The sequence below is a fragment of the Oncorhynchus mykiss genome, chromosome 12 (assembly GCF_013265735.2).
Source record: "Oncorhynchus mykiss isolate Arlee chromosome 12, USDA_OmykA_1.1, whole genome shotgun sequence".
Classification (NCBI taxonomy): Eukaryota; Metazoa; Chordata; class Actinopteri; order Salmoniformes; family Salmonidae; genus Oncorhynchus; species Oncorhynchus mykiss.
Window position 1 is genome coordinate 84,634,666 of NC_048576.1, and position 18,139 is coordinate 84,652,804.

The following is an 18,139-nucleotide window of genomic DNA, read 5'->3' on the forward strand; positions in this document are numbered from 1 at the left end:
TGTCTGTGCAGCTATTCTGTTCACTATTTAGCAGTCTTATGGGTTGGGGATAGAAGCTGTTCAAGCCTGTTAGTGTCAGACTTGATGAACTGGTAGAACATGTCGTGCAGAAACAGAGGTTTAGCTGTTTGTAGTCTTTTACGATTTTCCGGGCCTTCTTATCAAACTACGTGATGTGGAGGTCCTGGATGGCAGGGAGCTTGGCCCCTGTGATTTACTGGGCTGTCACCCTCTGTAGCGCCATGGGATCGAGGGCGTTGCTGTTGCCATACCAAGCAGTGATGCAGCCATTCAAGATGCTCTCAATGGTGAAACTCTGGAACTTTTTGAGGATTTCAGGGCCCATGCCAAACCTTTCCAACTTCATGAGGGGGAAGAGGCGCTGTTGTGCCTTCATATCTGTACGCGTGTGAGAGGACTATTTTAAGTCCTTAGTGATGTGGACTTGAATAAGTATAGTATTGAATATTGAACCATGACAGTCCTTAATGTTAAAGAGTAATGGAACAAGTACATAAGGAACAAGTATAGATGGAACATATTTAGATGGAACAAGTTTATTGTATTAATCCAAATAGATTCTGTCATCCTTTGCTCTTCTGAGAAACAATGCTGCCAATATCAAATCAAATGTATTTATATAGCCCTTCTTACATCAGCTGATATCTCAAAGTGCTGTACAGAAACCCAGCCTAAAACCCCAAACAGCAAGCAATGCAGGTGTAGATGCACGGTGGCTAGGAACAACTCCCTAGAAAGGCCAAAACCTATGAAGAAACCTAGAGAGGAACCAGGCTATGAGGGGTGGCCAGTCCTCTTCTGGCTGTGCCGGGTGGAGATTATAACAGAACATGGCCAAGATGTTCAAATGTTCATAAATGACCAGCATGGTGAAATAATAATAATCACAGTAGTTGTTGAGGGTGCAGCAAGTCAGCACCTCAGGAGTAACTCAGTGACTCAACCCACTCAAGTGAGGCACCCCTCCCAGGGACGACATGTAAGAGCACCAGCAAGCCAGTGACTCAGCCCCTGTAAATAGGGTTAGAGGCAGAGAATCCCAGTGGAGAGGGGGGAACCGGCCAGGAAGAGACAGCAAGGGCGGTTCGTTGCTCCAGAGCCTTTCCGTTCACCTTCACACTCCTGGGCCAGACTACACTCAATCATATGACCCACTGAAGAGATGAGTCTTCAATAAAGACTTAAAGGTTGAGACCGAGTCTGCGTCTCTCACATGGGTAGGCAGACCATTCCATAAAAATGGAGCTCTATAGGAGAAAGCCCTGCCTCCAACCCTTAAAGAACATCTCTCCGCCTCGGTCTCTCTTTCAGCCTCTAGAGGGCAGTCTAGGCAAAGTCTCCCTTCCCTTCATCCCTTTTTGATCATACACAGCTCTGTCCTTCTCATTATAGAGAGCCTAGACTGACATTACAACATTACAAGTCCTGTACTAACTAATACTAAATGGAGCTTATGACTGTCTGGAGTTTAGTTGTTATGGTGATGTCCATAGACCGTAAGTAAAGCATTACATGGTGACTGAAGAATGTCTGAGTATCATAGTTAAACTGAATGTTGAGACATTTTGTTTTGCAGGTGTTTGTTGTGATATCAGACTGGGTCAGTCACCTTCTCAGGTGATAAAACCTTGAGACAAAGTTGAATTGTCATGTAAAATCTCTGGGATTAAAATGACAGACTATTATATGCACTGGATAAGGCAGAAACCAGGAAAAAGACTGGAGTCGATTGGGAGAACTAACTCTGCTACCTACTTTTTTAAGGTATGTTATTAAAACGGCATTGTTGGTTAACGGCTTGTAAGTTAGCGATTCACTGTAAGGTTACACCGGTTGTATACAGCTCAAGTGATAAATATAATTTGATTTGATACGCAGACTCCCTGAAAAGCCAGTTCTCCCTGACTGAGGACGTCCCTACAAGCACCCAGTTCTTAGAGGCCAAGAGGCTGAGATCAGAGGACTCTGCTGTTTATTATTGTGCTGGACAGACACAGTGACTAGAGCTTTTGAAGCAGCCGTATAAAAAAAATAACACTTTTGTACGACTTCCTCTACAGAATAATACAGGGTACTAATAATACTTAATATCATTACTGTAAAGAATACAACAAAAATATCACAAAGCACTACCCAGCTTCTAACATTCAAACTACACAATCAAACTATTTCTTGTCCAGTCTGGTCAAGCTTTCTTGTTGTCACATGAACAAGTAATAAACAAAGTATTCAGAACATTTAAACCTGTTCCCCATTGCTGAATTCTCTATGTAATCTCTGTGTGATCTTCCCACCCTGTGAGGAGGAGTCAATGCAAAACTTTAAGCTATTCCATCACTACTTATCTCACTGCAGAGTGGAGGAGAGGGACTGAAGATCTGACTACTAGACAGAGTGATAGACACTGAACATCATCTAACATGTTTAACATTGATTACATAATAGGGCTACTACTACTGATATTAGGACTGTCAGGTAAACACTTTGTTTTTACTTTTAACAGATGGTTGTGTGTACTTAAAAGCTTTTCTTCATGTCCCAAATGCTCTCTTTTTATCAATAGGTGTTCAGGGTCAGACACTGACTGAGTCTGTGCCTGTGGGTAAAAAGCCTGGAGAATCACACCAGCTGACCTGTACATATGATGGAATCTCAAACGATAACGCTGCCATTGGCTGGATCAGACAGGCTCCTGGGAAAAGGCTGGAGTGTGTTGCTTATATTTCTGCTCCAAGTGGTAGTACTGTCTCCTACTCCCAGTCTGTTAAGAATCGGTTCACCATCTCCAGAGACAACAGCAAGCAGCAGGTGTATCTCCAGATGAACAGTCTGAAGACTGAAGACTCTGCTGTTTATTATTGTGCCAGAGACACAGTGACACAGGAGGCTGCAGCACTGTACATAAACTGATGAAGCACTTTTGTGTGACAGACAAGAAACTGATGATCCAGCATAAATTCCAAGTGTATTTACAGCGTATTCATTACTCATGAAGCTCAATGCAGCTTAATCCACTCCTCTGACCATTTTAGTCAGTACATATCTATCATCTTAATGACAGCTTATTTACATTCACCTGTATATTAGCCTAATCCTATTCAGAGTTTGAATTACTGGTAGGTATTAATTAATAGCCTCATTGAGCATAATAAAATACAGAAGCTGAATTTTGATAGCAGACTTTTACTTTTATGTATATACTGTATCTTTAGGGACACCAATAATTAGATTATCTCCATATGTGGCTTTTGTGCCGTTCCACAATGCATCAATGATGATAGTTGCAGTATTTTATTATTGAGCAGAACAGAACCATTCATTATGCTGCACATCACATCCCATAAACAGATAATTGTATTATTATGATAAATAACTGTTGTACTCAACACGTCATTGTTATTTATTAACTGTACTTCTCCATGAATCCTAAATCTCAGACTAATTCAAATCAATTCCCCTCTTTGTACATAAAAAGAGTATGTCTCTCTCTTTCACTCAGTTGGAGGAAATAAGTATTGTTCCCATCAGTTCAGCTTCCTCATAAACCATGTTCCCTGCATCTCTGCTGCTGCTGCTGCTGGCAGCTGCATATTGTTTATTGTGTGCATGGTATTGTTGACCCAGTACTCACCCATCCAAACTCAATGGTTTTAAAGCCCAGAGAGTCTTTGAGAATCACCTTTAAGGTCTCTGGGTAGTCAGCCTTGAACTCAGGCCCTGTGTGTAGCTGACACTATCTACCCATTCATCGCCATTTACCCGTTGTTGTTGTCTTAGCTGTTTACACGTTGTTGTCTTTGCCCTCCCAATCAACACCTGTGATTGCTTTATGCCTCCCTCTAATGTCAATATTCCTTGTATACTGTTGTTTAGGGTAGCTCTCATTGTTTTGTTTTTCTGCGGATCCCCTAGTTCCGCTCTACAGGCCTCGATTAGCTCCCTTGCCCCACCCATCACACATGCGGAGACTGCACCTAGCTTAACTGGCGCCTCCAGAGATGCAGCCTCTCTCATCATCACTCAATGCCTCAGTTTACCTCCACTGTTCTCGCACCCTACCATGCCATTGTCAGTGCATTATGCCCTGAATCTATCCTACCATTCCCAAATGTCTGCTCATTTTACACTCTCTTCAGAACACACTAGACGACCAGTTCTTATAGCCTTTAGCTGTACCCTTATCCTACTCCTCCTCTGTTTCTCTGGTGATGTAGAGGTTAACCCGGGCCCTGTCTATCCCCAGGCACTCTCATTTGTTGACTTCTGTAACTGTAAAAGCCTTGGTTTCATGCATGTTAACATCAGAAGCCTCCTCCCCAAGTTTGCTGTATTCACTGCTTTAGCACACTCCGCCAACCCTGATGTTCTTGCCATGTCCGAATCCTGGCATAGGAAGGCAACCAACAATTCTGAAATTTCCATCCCCAATTACAACATTTTCCGTCAAGATAAAACTGCTAAAGGGGGCGGAGTTGCAATCTACTGTAGAGAGAGCCTGCAGAGTTCTATCCTACTATCCAGGTCTATGCCCAAACAGTTCAAGCTTCTACTTTTAAAAATCCATCTCTCCAGAAATAAGTCTCTCACTGTTGCCGCTTGTTATAGACCCCCTCAGCTCCCAGCTGTGCTCTGGACACCATATGCAAATGAATTGCCCCCCATCTATTGTTAGACTTAGTACTGTTAGGTGACCTAAACTGGGATATGTTTAACACCCCATCCTACAATCTAAGCTTGATGCCCTCAATCTCACACAAATGATCAAGGAACCTACCAGGTACATCCCCAAATCTGAAAAACATGGGCACCCTCATAGATATCATCCTGACCAACTTGCCCTCTAAATACACCTCTGCTGTTTCAAAAAGGATCTCAGCGATCACTGCCTCTGCCTGCGTCCGTTATGAACACCCCTCATCACTGTGAAACGCTCCCTAAAACACTTCTGTGAGCAGGCCTTCCTAATCGACCTGGCCCGGGTATCCTGGAAGGATATTGATCTCATCCCGTCAGTCGAGGATGCCTGGTTGTTATTCAAATGTGCCTTCCTCACCATCAAGCATGCCCCTTTCAAAAAAATGTAGAACTAAGAACAGATATAGCCCTTGGATCACTCCAGACTTGACTGCCCTTGACCAGCACAAAAACATCCCGTGGCGCACTACACTAGCTTTGAATAGCACCTGCGATATGTAACTTTTCAGGGAAGTCAGGAACCAATATACACAGTCAGTTAGGAAAGCAAAGGCAAGCTTTTTCAAACAGAAATATGCATCCTGCAGCATTAATTCCAAAAAGTTTTGGGACACTGTAAAGTCCATGGAGAATAAAAGCACCTCCCCTCAGCTGCCCACTGCACTATGGCTAGGAAACACTGTCACCACCGATAAATCCACAATAATCGAGAATTTTAATAAGCACTTCTCTACGGCTGGCCAAGCTTTCCACCTGGCTACCCCAACCGATAAATCCACAATAATCGAGAATTTTAAGAAGCACTTCTCTACGGCTGGCCACGCTTTCCACCTGGCTACCCCAAGCTCTGCACTGCAGAGCACAGCAACTGGCTCTGCACAGCAACTGGCCCATTCTTATATCCACCTCTACGCAGACGACAACATTATGTATACATCTGGCCCTTCTGTGGACACCTCCAAACAAGCTTCAATGCCATACAACACTCCTTCCATGGCCTCCAACTGCTCTTAAATGCTAGTAAAACTAAATGCATGCTCTTCAACCGATAGCTGCCCGCACCCGCCCGCCTAGCATCACTACTCTGGACGGTTCTGACTTAGAATATGGGACAACTATAAATACCTAGGTGTCTGGCTAGACTGCAAACTCTCCTTCCAGACTCATATTTAGCATCTACAAACCAAAATGAATTCTAGAAATCGGCTTCCTATTTCGCAAGAAAGTCTCCTTCAGTCATGCTGCCAAACATACCCTCGTAAAACTGACTATCCTTTCAATCCTTGACTTCGGCAATGTCATTTACAAATTAGCCAACACTCTACTCAGCAAATTGGATAGCACAGTGCCATCCGTATTTTCACCAAAGCTCCATACACTACCCACCATTGCGACCTGTATGCTCTCCCCGGCTGGTCGTCGCTACATATTCGTCGCCATACCCACTGTCTGTAAGTCTTTGCTAGGTAAAGCTTCGCCTTATCTCAGGTCACTGGTCACCTTAGCAACACCCACCCGTAGCAGTCGCTCCAGCAGGTATATTTCACTGGTCATCCCCAAAGCCAACACCTCGTTTTGCCACCTTTCCTTCCAGTTCTCTGCTGCCAATGACTGAAAGGAATTGCAAAAATCACTGAAGTTGGAGACTTATATCTCCCTCATCTCCCTCAACTTCAAGCATCGTCTGTCAGAGCAGCTTACCGATCGCTGCAGCTGTACACAGCCCATCCAAGCAACTACCTACCTCATCCCCTTATTTTTTTAGATGTTTTTTTTCTGCTCTTTTGCACACCAGTATTTGTACTTGCACATCCTCATCTGCACATCTATCACTCCAATGTTAATTGCTAAATTGTAATTATTTCATCACTATGGACTATTTATTGCCTTACCTCCTTAGTTAATTTGCAAAAATAAATAAATTAGGGTGAAATTGTAGAAGGGCTGAAGACCCAGCTGTGTATTACTGTGTCAGATATGACATACAGTTGTATGAAGCAAAGCATGACCTGTACAAAAACAACAAAGATGTCTGGCCCATGAAACCATCGTTCCCTAAGGATTACCCTGTTCATATTGACACAGTCAAAATGGACACTTCCTGGGAATGTGAGATAAACTGTCTGAAAATATTTACATATAATTAGAATGATGAATAAATACATGCATCTGCATTCATATTTAAAACATGAATAACAGACATGTACATGTAAGTTCAAAACGATTTAATATTTATAAGCAGATTATGAGCAAATTTGTTAATGAAGTAAAACTATGTTTTTATTTTACATGTGTCATTTTAGTGATAGAAATGATGACCATCCAAATGCACAAAATGTGCTGGAACACCTATTATTAATCAGAAAAGTAAAACCATTCATAATGATTCTGACTAAATAACAACTATTAAAGGTTAAACCATTCATAATGATTCTGACTAAATAACAACTATTACATGTTAAACCATTCATAATGACGCTGACTAAATAACAACTATTATAGGTTAAACCATTCATAATGACACTGACTAAATAACAACTATTACATGTTAAACCATTAGTAATGATGCTGACTAAATAACAACTATTACATGTTAAACCATTCATAATGATGCTGACTAAATAACAACTATTACATGTTAAACCATTTATAATGACGCTGACTAAATAACAACTATTAAAGGTTAAACCATTGATAATGATGCTGACTAAATAACAACTATTAAAGGTTAAACCATTCATAATGACACTGACTAAATAACAACTATTACATGTTAAACCATTCATAATGATGCTGACTAAATAACAACTATTACATGTTAAACCATTAGTAATGATGCTGACTAAATAACAACTATTACATGTTAAACCATTCAGAATGACGCTGACTAAATCACAACTATTAAAGGTTAAACCATTCATAATGACGCTGACTAAATCACAACTATTAAAGGTTAAACCATTCATAATGATACTGACTAAATAACAACTATTAAATGTTAAACCATTCATAATGAAGCTGACTAAATAACAACTATTAAAGGTTAAACCATTCATAATGATACTGACTAAATAACAACTATTAAAGTTTAAACCATTCATAATGACACTGACTAAATAACAACTATTAAAGGTTAAACCATTCATAATGATGCTGACTAAATAACAACTATTAAAGGTTAAACCATTCATAATGATGCTGACTAAATAACAACTATTAAAGGTTAAACCATTCATAATGATGCTGACTAAATAACAACTATTAAATGTTAAACCACTCATAATGATGCTGACTAAATAACAACTATTAAAGGTTAAACCATTCATAATGACGCTGACTAAATCACAACTATTAAAGGTTAAACCATTCATAATGATGCTGACTAAATAACAACTATTAAATGTTAAACCATTCATAACGATGCTGACTAAATAACAACTATTAAAGGTTAAACCATTCATAATGATACTGACTAAATAACAACTATTAAAGTTTAAACCATTCATAATGACACTGACTAAATAACAACTATTAAAGGTTAAACCATTCATAATGATGCTGACTAAATAACAACTATTAAAGGTTAAACCATTCATAATGACGCTGACTAAATCACAACTATTAAAGGTTAAACCATTCATAATGATACTGACTAAATAACAACTATTAAATGTTAAACCATTCATAATGATGCTGACTAAATAACAACTATTAAAGGTTAAACCATTAATAATGATGCTGACTAAATAACAACTATTAAATGTTAAACCATTTATAATGACGCTGACTAAATAACAACTATTAAATGTTAGACCATTCATAATGACGCTGACTAAATCACAACTATTAAAGGTTAAACCATTCATAATGATACTGACTAAATAACAACTATTAAATGTTAAACCATTCATAATGATGCTGACTAAATAACAACTATTAAAGGTTAAACCATTAATAATGATGCTGACTAAATAACAACTATTAAATGTTAAACCATTTATAATGACGCTGACTAAATAACAACTATTACATTTTAAACCATTTATAATGACGCTGACTAAATAACAACTATTAAATGTTAAACCATTCATAATGATGCTGACTAATTAACAACTATTAAATGTTAAACCATTCAGAATGACGCGGACTAAATAACAACTATTAAATGTTAAACCATTCAGAATGACGCTGACTAAATAACAACTATTAAATGTTAAACCATTCAGAATGACGCTGACTAAAGAACAACTATTAAAGGTTAAACCATTCATAATGATGCTGACTAAATAACAACTATTAAATGTTAAACCATTCAGAATGACGCTGACTAAATAACAACTATTACATGTTAAACCATTCATAATGACACTGACTAAATAACAACTATTAAAGGTTAAACCATTCATAATGATACTGACTAAATAACAACTATTAATAAAGGTTAAACTATTCATACTAATGCTGAATAAAGGACTTTGAATGAGTTGAATGAAAATATGATAAACCTTATTATAATGAAGGCTCATACATGTCTGTTACAGTTATAAAGCATTGTACCTACAGGATTTAGGTAAAATGTTCTAATTAAATGATGGTTAAAATATTCAAATACATAAAAATAAATAATAGATATGTGTATGATCACCTATCCACAACCATCTGAATGTGTTGCTGTCCTCATAGAGCAGGTGTGTGGATCTGGTGGGAGGTTTTTGATATGGTGTGTATCACTGTGACTATACAGGGGCCACAGTGATATTACACCGTACAAAAACCCTTTGCTCCTGTATGGACACATCAACACTGAACAGGTCAAATCATCACACCCCAGGACAATGGTATCAATGTAAACCTAATGAAACCTCACCATAAACAGGATTTGGGCCATAGACATGATACTGGGTTTTATACTGCAACATAAGTCCAAAAATGTACAAACAACTGTTACGAACTGACAATGGATACACCTTTAGTCAGAAACAGTAATACCAAACAATGAAGATTAATCCACCAACTCATAGATGAATATGATACTGTAAGAGTCTTTAGTATTGTTGTATTATATTGTATTATGCATGGTTTTATGTTTCTTATACCTCACTGAGAGCAGACAGTGTTGTATGGAATCCCTATGGAGATGTGAAGGAGGTGTTTTTGTGCTGGGGTATATCACTGTGATACTGGCTGGGGGGCACAGTGAAATGAGGCTGTACAAAAACCTCAGAGACAAAACCTGCATTATATCTGCATGAGGATTGGGACAATGGGGAGAAACCATACAATATTCTTCAAATGATCGTCTGATATTGATATAACCCCATTGTAAATTGTTTTACATTTTTAAAGTATGTTTTGATGGAGTGATGTCATGACATGGACCTGAGCATGAGTTTTTAAAAGGTATTCAAAACTGAATTCACAACATCTGTCCTCATGTCACGATCGTCGTCCTCCTCGTCTGAGGAGTAGTAGTTGGAAGGATCGGAGGACCAAAATGCAGCGTGGTATGTGTTCATCGTGAATTTAATGAACAGAGAACACTTGAACAAACTATAAACGAATTACGACCGTGAAGCTATAATAAGAACTGTGCTGACACAAGCAACTAACATAGACAATCACCCACAACCCACAATGACAAAACAGGCTACCTACGTAAATATGGTTCCCAATCAGAGACAACGACTAACACCTGCCTCTGATTGAGAACCATATCAGCCCAAACACAGAAACAGACAAACTAGACATCCAACATAGAATGCCCACTCAGATCACACCCTGACCAAACAAAACATAGAAACATACAAAGCAAACCATGGTCAGGGTGTGATACCTCAAGAAATCAAGTGTTTGATCATATTGTGATATTGCATTTATTTTAATGTTTATTGGATTCAGTATCATGACTAAAGCGACCTATTTAGGTGCAGGGTTTTTGTACAGGCAGTGAATGGAGACATACCATTGTGATGCTTTTGACTACTGGGGTAATGTTGGGGAATAATCAGAATTAGTTGGTAACATAGGTAAGATGTTTTATATTCTTCATATGTTTGTAAGTTACTTCTCATCAGAATGTGTTTGTGTAATACTGTGGCGGGGTTGCAGTATCTGTTCTATGTCAAGACTAAGTTGCTTGGGCCGGAGAGAGGGGAGAGGTCAAGCGTGTATCTCTTGGCTCCACAATGTCTGTGTGCCAGTCAGTGTGTCTCTGTGATCTTGTCAAGATAGAATGGATTTGATATATGGCTGTTGATATGGAGGATTTGTTTATGGTTCTGAGTTTGAGAAAAGAAGATAGTTTAGGAGACAAAGCTGAACGATAAATTATGCCTATGCTGTCTGGATATGTGTGTCTCTGCTATAAAGGATCTCAGTTGCAATGTGTAAGGGACTCTCAGAGAATGCATTGATAGACACTAAATTGATCTGAGAGTCACAGGGTTGTGATAGAGCTCATATAATTAAAGATGGACTTTGTGATAACCAACTCTGACTTGTGTGTGGTTTGCTCTCATGATTTGGTAAATAGAGGACATTTCCACGACAGGTAAAGGGACACAAGTCACCGTCTCAGCAGGTAAGCAAAGCTAAATGTATTATTTCCATAGAATGTTTAATTTCCCCATTCTATTTTGTGTGTAGAAATAACATATTTTGTCAAAATCATTGATCAGATGCAAAATGTCCTTGAATAGACCTGTTCATATTCCACTAAAGAAATTGTTTACCTCAATTTGCTTATTTCCTAGAAAGTAAAATAGTTCCTCATTTTCTAGGTTCTGCTGTTGTAGAATAATGCAGATGTTTGTTTCCTAAAGTCTTATAAATTGAAAACCATTCGGTTTAGTGATGGAGTTATCAAGATCAGTTGAAACCGATTGTTGTAAAGAAGGTGGTTTTTGTATTGCTTGGCATATGCCCTTGTCACACTGTGTACACTGATACTTTGACTATTGGGGGAAAGGACCAATGGTCACAGTCTCATCGGGTAAGCCATTGTTTTTGTGAGTTTTATTAATGAAATCAAATTGTTGTAATTTGTAGATAAATCATTGTTTTATGGGGAAAAGTAGTCATTATTACTTGGATAATGTTGTTAGTGTAGCTCACCTAGGTAAGGCAGTATATTGTTTGTTCATCTGTCCACATATGTCGTTCATTTTTTGCAATTGATGTTTAATTAGATGATTATTTAGGCTTTGCTTTAGGTAAAAAATTACCATGTGAAAACGAAAATGGAGGCTATTCATATGGGAGTCTAACACATAAACCGATTATAGGGTATAATAATAAGGCTCCATCTCAGCCTATATTGAATTGAGTGTTAATTGGCATCACCTTAGTCCATAAAAATAATTACATTCATATGTTTTATTAGAGGATCTTTTATTTTACAGTTCTGTTTTCACTGGTAAATCTGTCTGCAATTGAATGTGTTAATGTGTATTTAATTGTGCCTTCCTGTATTATACCTTTTCTAAAATGTTTATTCTATTCTACTGAGCCAGTTACTATGTTCGTATTCTTATCTATTAGTATTTCTTATTGTTGTTGCATTGTTGAGAAGGAACCTGAAAGTAAGTTTTTTTAGACAGTCTATTTGTATCCTACAACTAATAGAACTAGAAATGTAGTGGTACGTACACATCAAAGAATACAAGAAAACCAACTACATGGAATTAAATGGTGCCTTATAGTGCCAGATTAAATTAAATAGTAGTTATTAGGTTACAACTGTGTAATGACCATTTAAACATGGTAATTCCTAGTAGTTAAATGGTCATTTCTGTACATTCAAATCAAGTGTTACTTTTCTTTCAATCTTTCTCTCTTGCAGCAGCCACAGCCCCCCCTACTCTACTCATTCTTATGAACTGTGGAACCCCTTCTAACGACATCTACAGCATTGGTTGTGTCGCTAAAGGCTTTTCACCTTCCTCACTCACCTTCAAATGGACAGACGACAGCGGGAGTGCGCTGACGGACTTTGTCCAATACCCAGCAGTCCAGAGCGGGGAAACCTACACAGGAGTCAGTCAGCTTAGCGTGAAAAAGAATGTCTGGGGAAAGTCAACGTCTTTCAGTTGTTCTGTGGAACATGCTGGAGTTATAAAGACAGCAGTCATCAATAAACCAGGTAAGATGTGATCATTATGTTGTATTTTTCTCTGAAGTTTGTTCTATTTTTTAAAAGATTGCATTTGAATGTATGTGATGAAAACTATTTATGTTTAGAAAACCTGATTATAAAATGATATGTGGTGTTTACCCTGGATGTCTTTAAGGAAGTGGTTTAACTAACATGCAGACATTTTTTTACTGCCTGCTACTCAGTCCCTAAGCTTCCATCAGTGTCTTTGCTGTCTGCGCCCATTGGCACCACCCAGTACTTGATGTGTATGATTGAAGATTTCGCCCCCAATAAAGTCACTGTCATCTGGAAGAATAATGATAAGGAGGTGAAGGGCCCGACCCCTACTGTAGGCCTACAGCCATCAGGCCTCTACTCAGCCAGCAGTCTGCTGAAGGTCAACAACACTGATTGGCGCAACAAGGTCAAGTACAGCTGTGTGGTGGAGCACCAGGGACAACCCACCATCAAGACAATCTCTAAAACAGGTCCGTACATAGGAGAAGACTGTACTACAAATAATGTCATGTTCACATTCAGTATATATATTATTTAGTGTAGTTCCTCATCAGTAATATATCCTGATTTTATACTGCTTCTCTCCCCTTTCAGAACCACTGACGGTGACTCTGAACCCACCGAGTGTGAAAAATGTGTTCATGGACAACCAAGCAGTGCTGGACTGTGTCATCTGTGGTACAGAACAGAACACAGTGGCTGGTACCACTATCACCTGGCACGTCAACAGACAGAAACAGACGGATCACATCGATCTGAAACCTATTGAATCAAAGGGCAACCTGAACAGCAGGGTCAGTACTCTGACCATAGACCAGACAAGGTGGACCAATGTGAACAAAGTCCAGTGTTCTGCCATGAAGAGTGGTGAAGACACACCGGTCATTCAGGACATCAGCTTCACCAAAGGAAGTAGGTCACTGAGACGTCTCAATGGGGTTGTGATAAGTGGTCACATACTCCAGGTTCTGGAGAGGGAGACACAGGATGAGCAGACATTTGCTCCAGCCCAGCGCTTACATACCTGAGTCAGCATATCAATTAATCATTAACTAATCATCACCTTTGCTTAGTTGAATCAGGTGTGTTAGTGCTAGACTAGAACAGAAACCTGAACACTCCTGTGTTGCTCCAGAACCAGGGTTAAGGACCACTAGGTTGATTTTAAACTGATATTCACATACTGGTTTTCATATGTACCTACACATACATGAGTGTAACGTTTCTCCTTAAAATCAATCCTCTTACAGGTGAAGCCCCTTCAGTGTCCATCCACCTTCTCCCGGAGGAAGACACCAAGAAGGAGGGGGATGTGACTCTGGTGTGCCTGGTGGTCAGCCCGTCTCTCTGTGACGTCTACATCATGTGGAAGGAGGACAGCAGCGAGTACCAGGATGGGGTCACCAGCCCTCCTCAGAAAACCCTGGAAGGCAACTACTCTGTCACCAGTGTCTTCACCGTCAAAACAAATAAGTGGGAGGGAAACTCGGTTTTCACATGTGCCATCAAGCACAGCTTGGACAACAACACAGCACTTTTTTTTTCATTTCTTTTTTTTCACCTTTATTTAACCAGGTAGGCTAGTTGAGAACAAGTTCTCATTTGCAACTGCGACCTGGCCAAGATAAAGCATAGCAGTGTGAACAAACAACACAGAGTTACACATGGAGTAAACAATCAACAAGTCAATAAAACAGTAGAAAAAAGAGAGTCTATATACATTGTGTGCAAAAGGCATGAGGAGGTAGGCGAATAATTACAATTTTGTAGATTAACACTGGAGTGATAAATGATCAGATGGTCATGTACAGGTACATTGGTGTTCAAAAGAGCAGAAAAGTAAATAAACAAAAACAGTATGGGGATGAGGTAGGTTAAAATGGGTGGGCTATTTACCGATAGACTATGTACAGCTGTAGCGATCGGTTAGCTGCTCAGATAGCAGATGTTTGAAGTTGGTGAGGGAGATAAAAGTCTCCAACTTCAGCGATTTTTGCAATTCGTTCCAGTCACAGGCAGCAGAGAACTGGAACGAAAGGCGGCCAAATGAGGTGTTGGCTTTAGGGATGATCAGTGAGATACACCTGCTGGAGCGCGTGCTACGGGTGGGTGTTGCCATCGTGACCAGTGAACTGAGATAAGGCGGAGCTTTACCTAGCATGGACTTGTAGATGACCTGGAGCCAGTGGGTCTGGCGACGAATATATAGCGAGGGCCAGCCGACTAGAGCATACAGGTCGCAGTGGTGGGTGGTATAAGTTGCTTTAGTGACAAAACGGATGGCACTGTGATAAACTGCAGGAGAGGAGTGTGTCAAAGTCCATGGGTAACTCATGTGAAGACAAGTGATGTTTTAACCTGTGTGTTGTGTCGTTGTGTCTCCTTATTGACTCCTCTGTGGGTCAGAATAGCCAATTACAACGTGTATCCCCTGTTATCCTCTATGATGTTTTCATTGTTGTCCTTGTTGAGTTAAAGTTAACATGTTAGTGTTGTCATTGTTTTGTTGACTGTAAGCATATTGCCAATTGTGATATTGTCCAGTCTAATGTGGTGTAAAATGTCAGTGCTATTGCACAGTCTTGTGTTGCCGTTGTTGTCCTTTGTCATTGTTCAACGTGTCTTCTTAATGTGGAGGCTGGCTAATAAACAATACCGCATATGAGATCACATGGTTTGATGTTCGTATATCAATTGCTTAAAGTCTTAGAAAATATACTGGTCTACTGTACATCAAACATAATGAAGACAATTGTCATGAAAAGACAACAGTACTAAATAGCCTACATAGTAGTATTATGCTTCCAGTAAGGTGGTCATGGATGTACTATTTAGTGTATTGGTGTAGTTTGACATAATGTGAGTGGGTGTGCATGATAATATTAGGCCAAGATATGAGTCTGCACAGATCAGTTTTATGTGTTCTCTGTGGGTTGATGTGTGTGTCTGTGTGTGTACATGTCATTTGAACTCAATTAGCTGTATTTGTTAGAATATGATAAAGACTAATACAATACAGGTTTACAATACACAGACACACATGAACACGCATGAACACATACAAACACACATGAACACACAGACACACACACACAAACACACACACACAGACACAAGTATACATACGTTCCTCACCACCTGTCTCTCTCCCTGTTCTCAGCGAACATCCTACTGACTGAGCCTGAGGCGGGCTTTGCTCTGAGCTGCACGGACAACGTTGAGGATGATATCAGCAGCCTGTGGTCCACCACCTCCTCCTTTATCATCCTCTTTCTTCTCTCCCTCACCTACAGCACAGTACTCAGCCTGGTCAAGGTACTGACACCACTTATTTTACGTGATTGTAGACTTCTGATGAAGGCCATTGGCAGCTGAACCGTTACAATTAAGTGTGAGCATTTCACTACACTAGCAATAACATCTGCTAAATATGTGTTTTTTTTACCTTTATTTAACTAGGCAAGTCAGTTAAGAACAAATTCTTATTTTCAATGACGGCCTAGGAACAGTGGGTTAACTGCCTGTTCAGGGGCAGAACAACAGAAACAGTCCTATCTGGTGCAATGACACACAGACAGAAGACAACCACCCACAAAACCCAACACAAAACAGGCTACCTAAATATGGTTCGCAATCAGAGACAATGACATTCACCTGTCTCTGATTGAGAACTATATCAGGCCAAACAACAAACCCAACATAGAAACACAAAACACGTCCAGACCAACACTAAAACAAAGAAAACACAAAATAACTATGTTCAGAACGTGACATGCAGGCGCTACACAACGCAGAAATTAAATATAAAACATCCCTTACCTTTGTCGAGCTTCTTTTCTTGGCACTCCAATATGTCCCATAAACATCACAATTGGTCCTTTTGTTCGATTAATTCCGTCCATATATATCCAAAATGTATTTGGTGTGTTTGATCCAGAAAAAAACAGCTTCCAAATTATGCAACGTCACTACAAATATTTCAAAAGTTGCCTGTAAACTTTTCCAAAACATTTCAAACTACTTTTGTAATACAACTTTAGGTATTTTTAAACGTTAATAATCGATCAAATTGAAGGCGGGTCTATCTGTGTTCAATACAGGAAGACAACAAACCAAGCTACTTTTCAAGTCTTGCGCAACTCTCAACAGTGTTACACAGTTCCTAGATGGCCTTACTACTTAATTGCACAAAGGAATAACCTCAACCAAATTCCAAAGACTGGTGACATCCAGTGGAAGCGGTAGGAACTGACAACAAGTTCCTAAGAAATATGGTTTCCCAATGAGAACTTTACTGAATAGACAGAGACCTCAAAAAATAAAATCTTAACGGTTAGTCATCGGGTTTTGCCTGCTACATAGGTTCTGTTAAACTCACATACAAGATTCAAACAGTTTTAGAAACTTCAGAGTGTGTTCCATCCAAATATACTAATAATATGCACATCTTATATTCTTGGAATGAGTAGCAGGAAGTTGAAATTGGGCAGGGCTATTTATCCAAAAGTGAAAATGCTGCCCCCTATACCTTAAGTTAAGGAGAAGTGTATCTAAAGTTCCATGCATAATACTTGAATTTTCATCGATATTTATAATGAGTATTTCTGTGAATTCATGTGGCTCTCTGCAATATCACTGCATATTTTGGAACTACTGAACATAACACTCCAATGTAAAATAAGATTTTTGGATATAAATATGAACTTTACCGAACAAAACATACATGTATTGTGTAACATGAAGTCCTATGAGTGTCCTCTGATGAAGATCATCAAAAGTGAGTGATTAATTGTATCTCTATTTGTGCTTTTTGTGACTCCTCTCTTTGGCTGGAAAAATGGCTGTTATTTTCTGTGGCTTGGTGGTGACCTAACATAATCGTTTTTGTAGCTTTCGCTGTAAAGCATTTTTTTAAATCAGACACTGGCTGGATTAACGAGAATTATATCTTTAAAATGGTGTAAAATACTTGTATGTTTGAGAAATTTGATTTATGACATTTCTGTTGATTTGTATTTGGCGCCCTGCAATTTCATTGGCTGTCCGCTAGTGGGAACCCCAGTCCTAGACAGGTTAACCTCCAAACTGAGGAACTCAATTTAACCTTGCGCAATACCCTAGATGCAGTTGCGACCCTAAACTAAAAACATTCCTCATAAGAAACTAGCTCCGTGATATACAGAAAATACCCGAGCTCTGAAGCAAGCTTCCAGAAAATTGGAACGGAAATGGCGCCACACCAAACTCTTCCGACTAGCTTGGAAAGACAGT

General features: G+C 39.3%; 2 gene segments (V, D, J or C); both read left to right on the plus strand.

Moving 5' to 3' along the window:
* Positions 1 to 2,388: 2,388 nt before the first annotated feature.
* LOC118937759 lies at positions 2,389 to 2,988 on the plus strand. The segment is given in 2 exon segments: positions 2,389 to 2,496; positions 2,585 to 2,988. Coding segments are annotated over 2 exon segments (402 nt in total).
* Positions 2,989 to 10,666: 7,678 nt separating this feature from the next.
* LOC118937827 lies at positions 10,667 to 16,243 on the plus strand. The segment is given in 8 exon segments: positions 10,667 to 10,703; positions 11,267 to 11,296; positions 12,557 to 12,856; positions 13,054 to 13,338; positions 13,463 to 13,780; positions 14,119 to 14,401; positions 15,163 to 15,194; positions 16,029 to 16,243. Coding segments are annotated over 8 exon segments (1,500 nt in total).
* Positions 16,244 to 18,139: the final 1,896 nt, after the last annotated feature.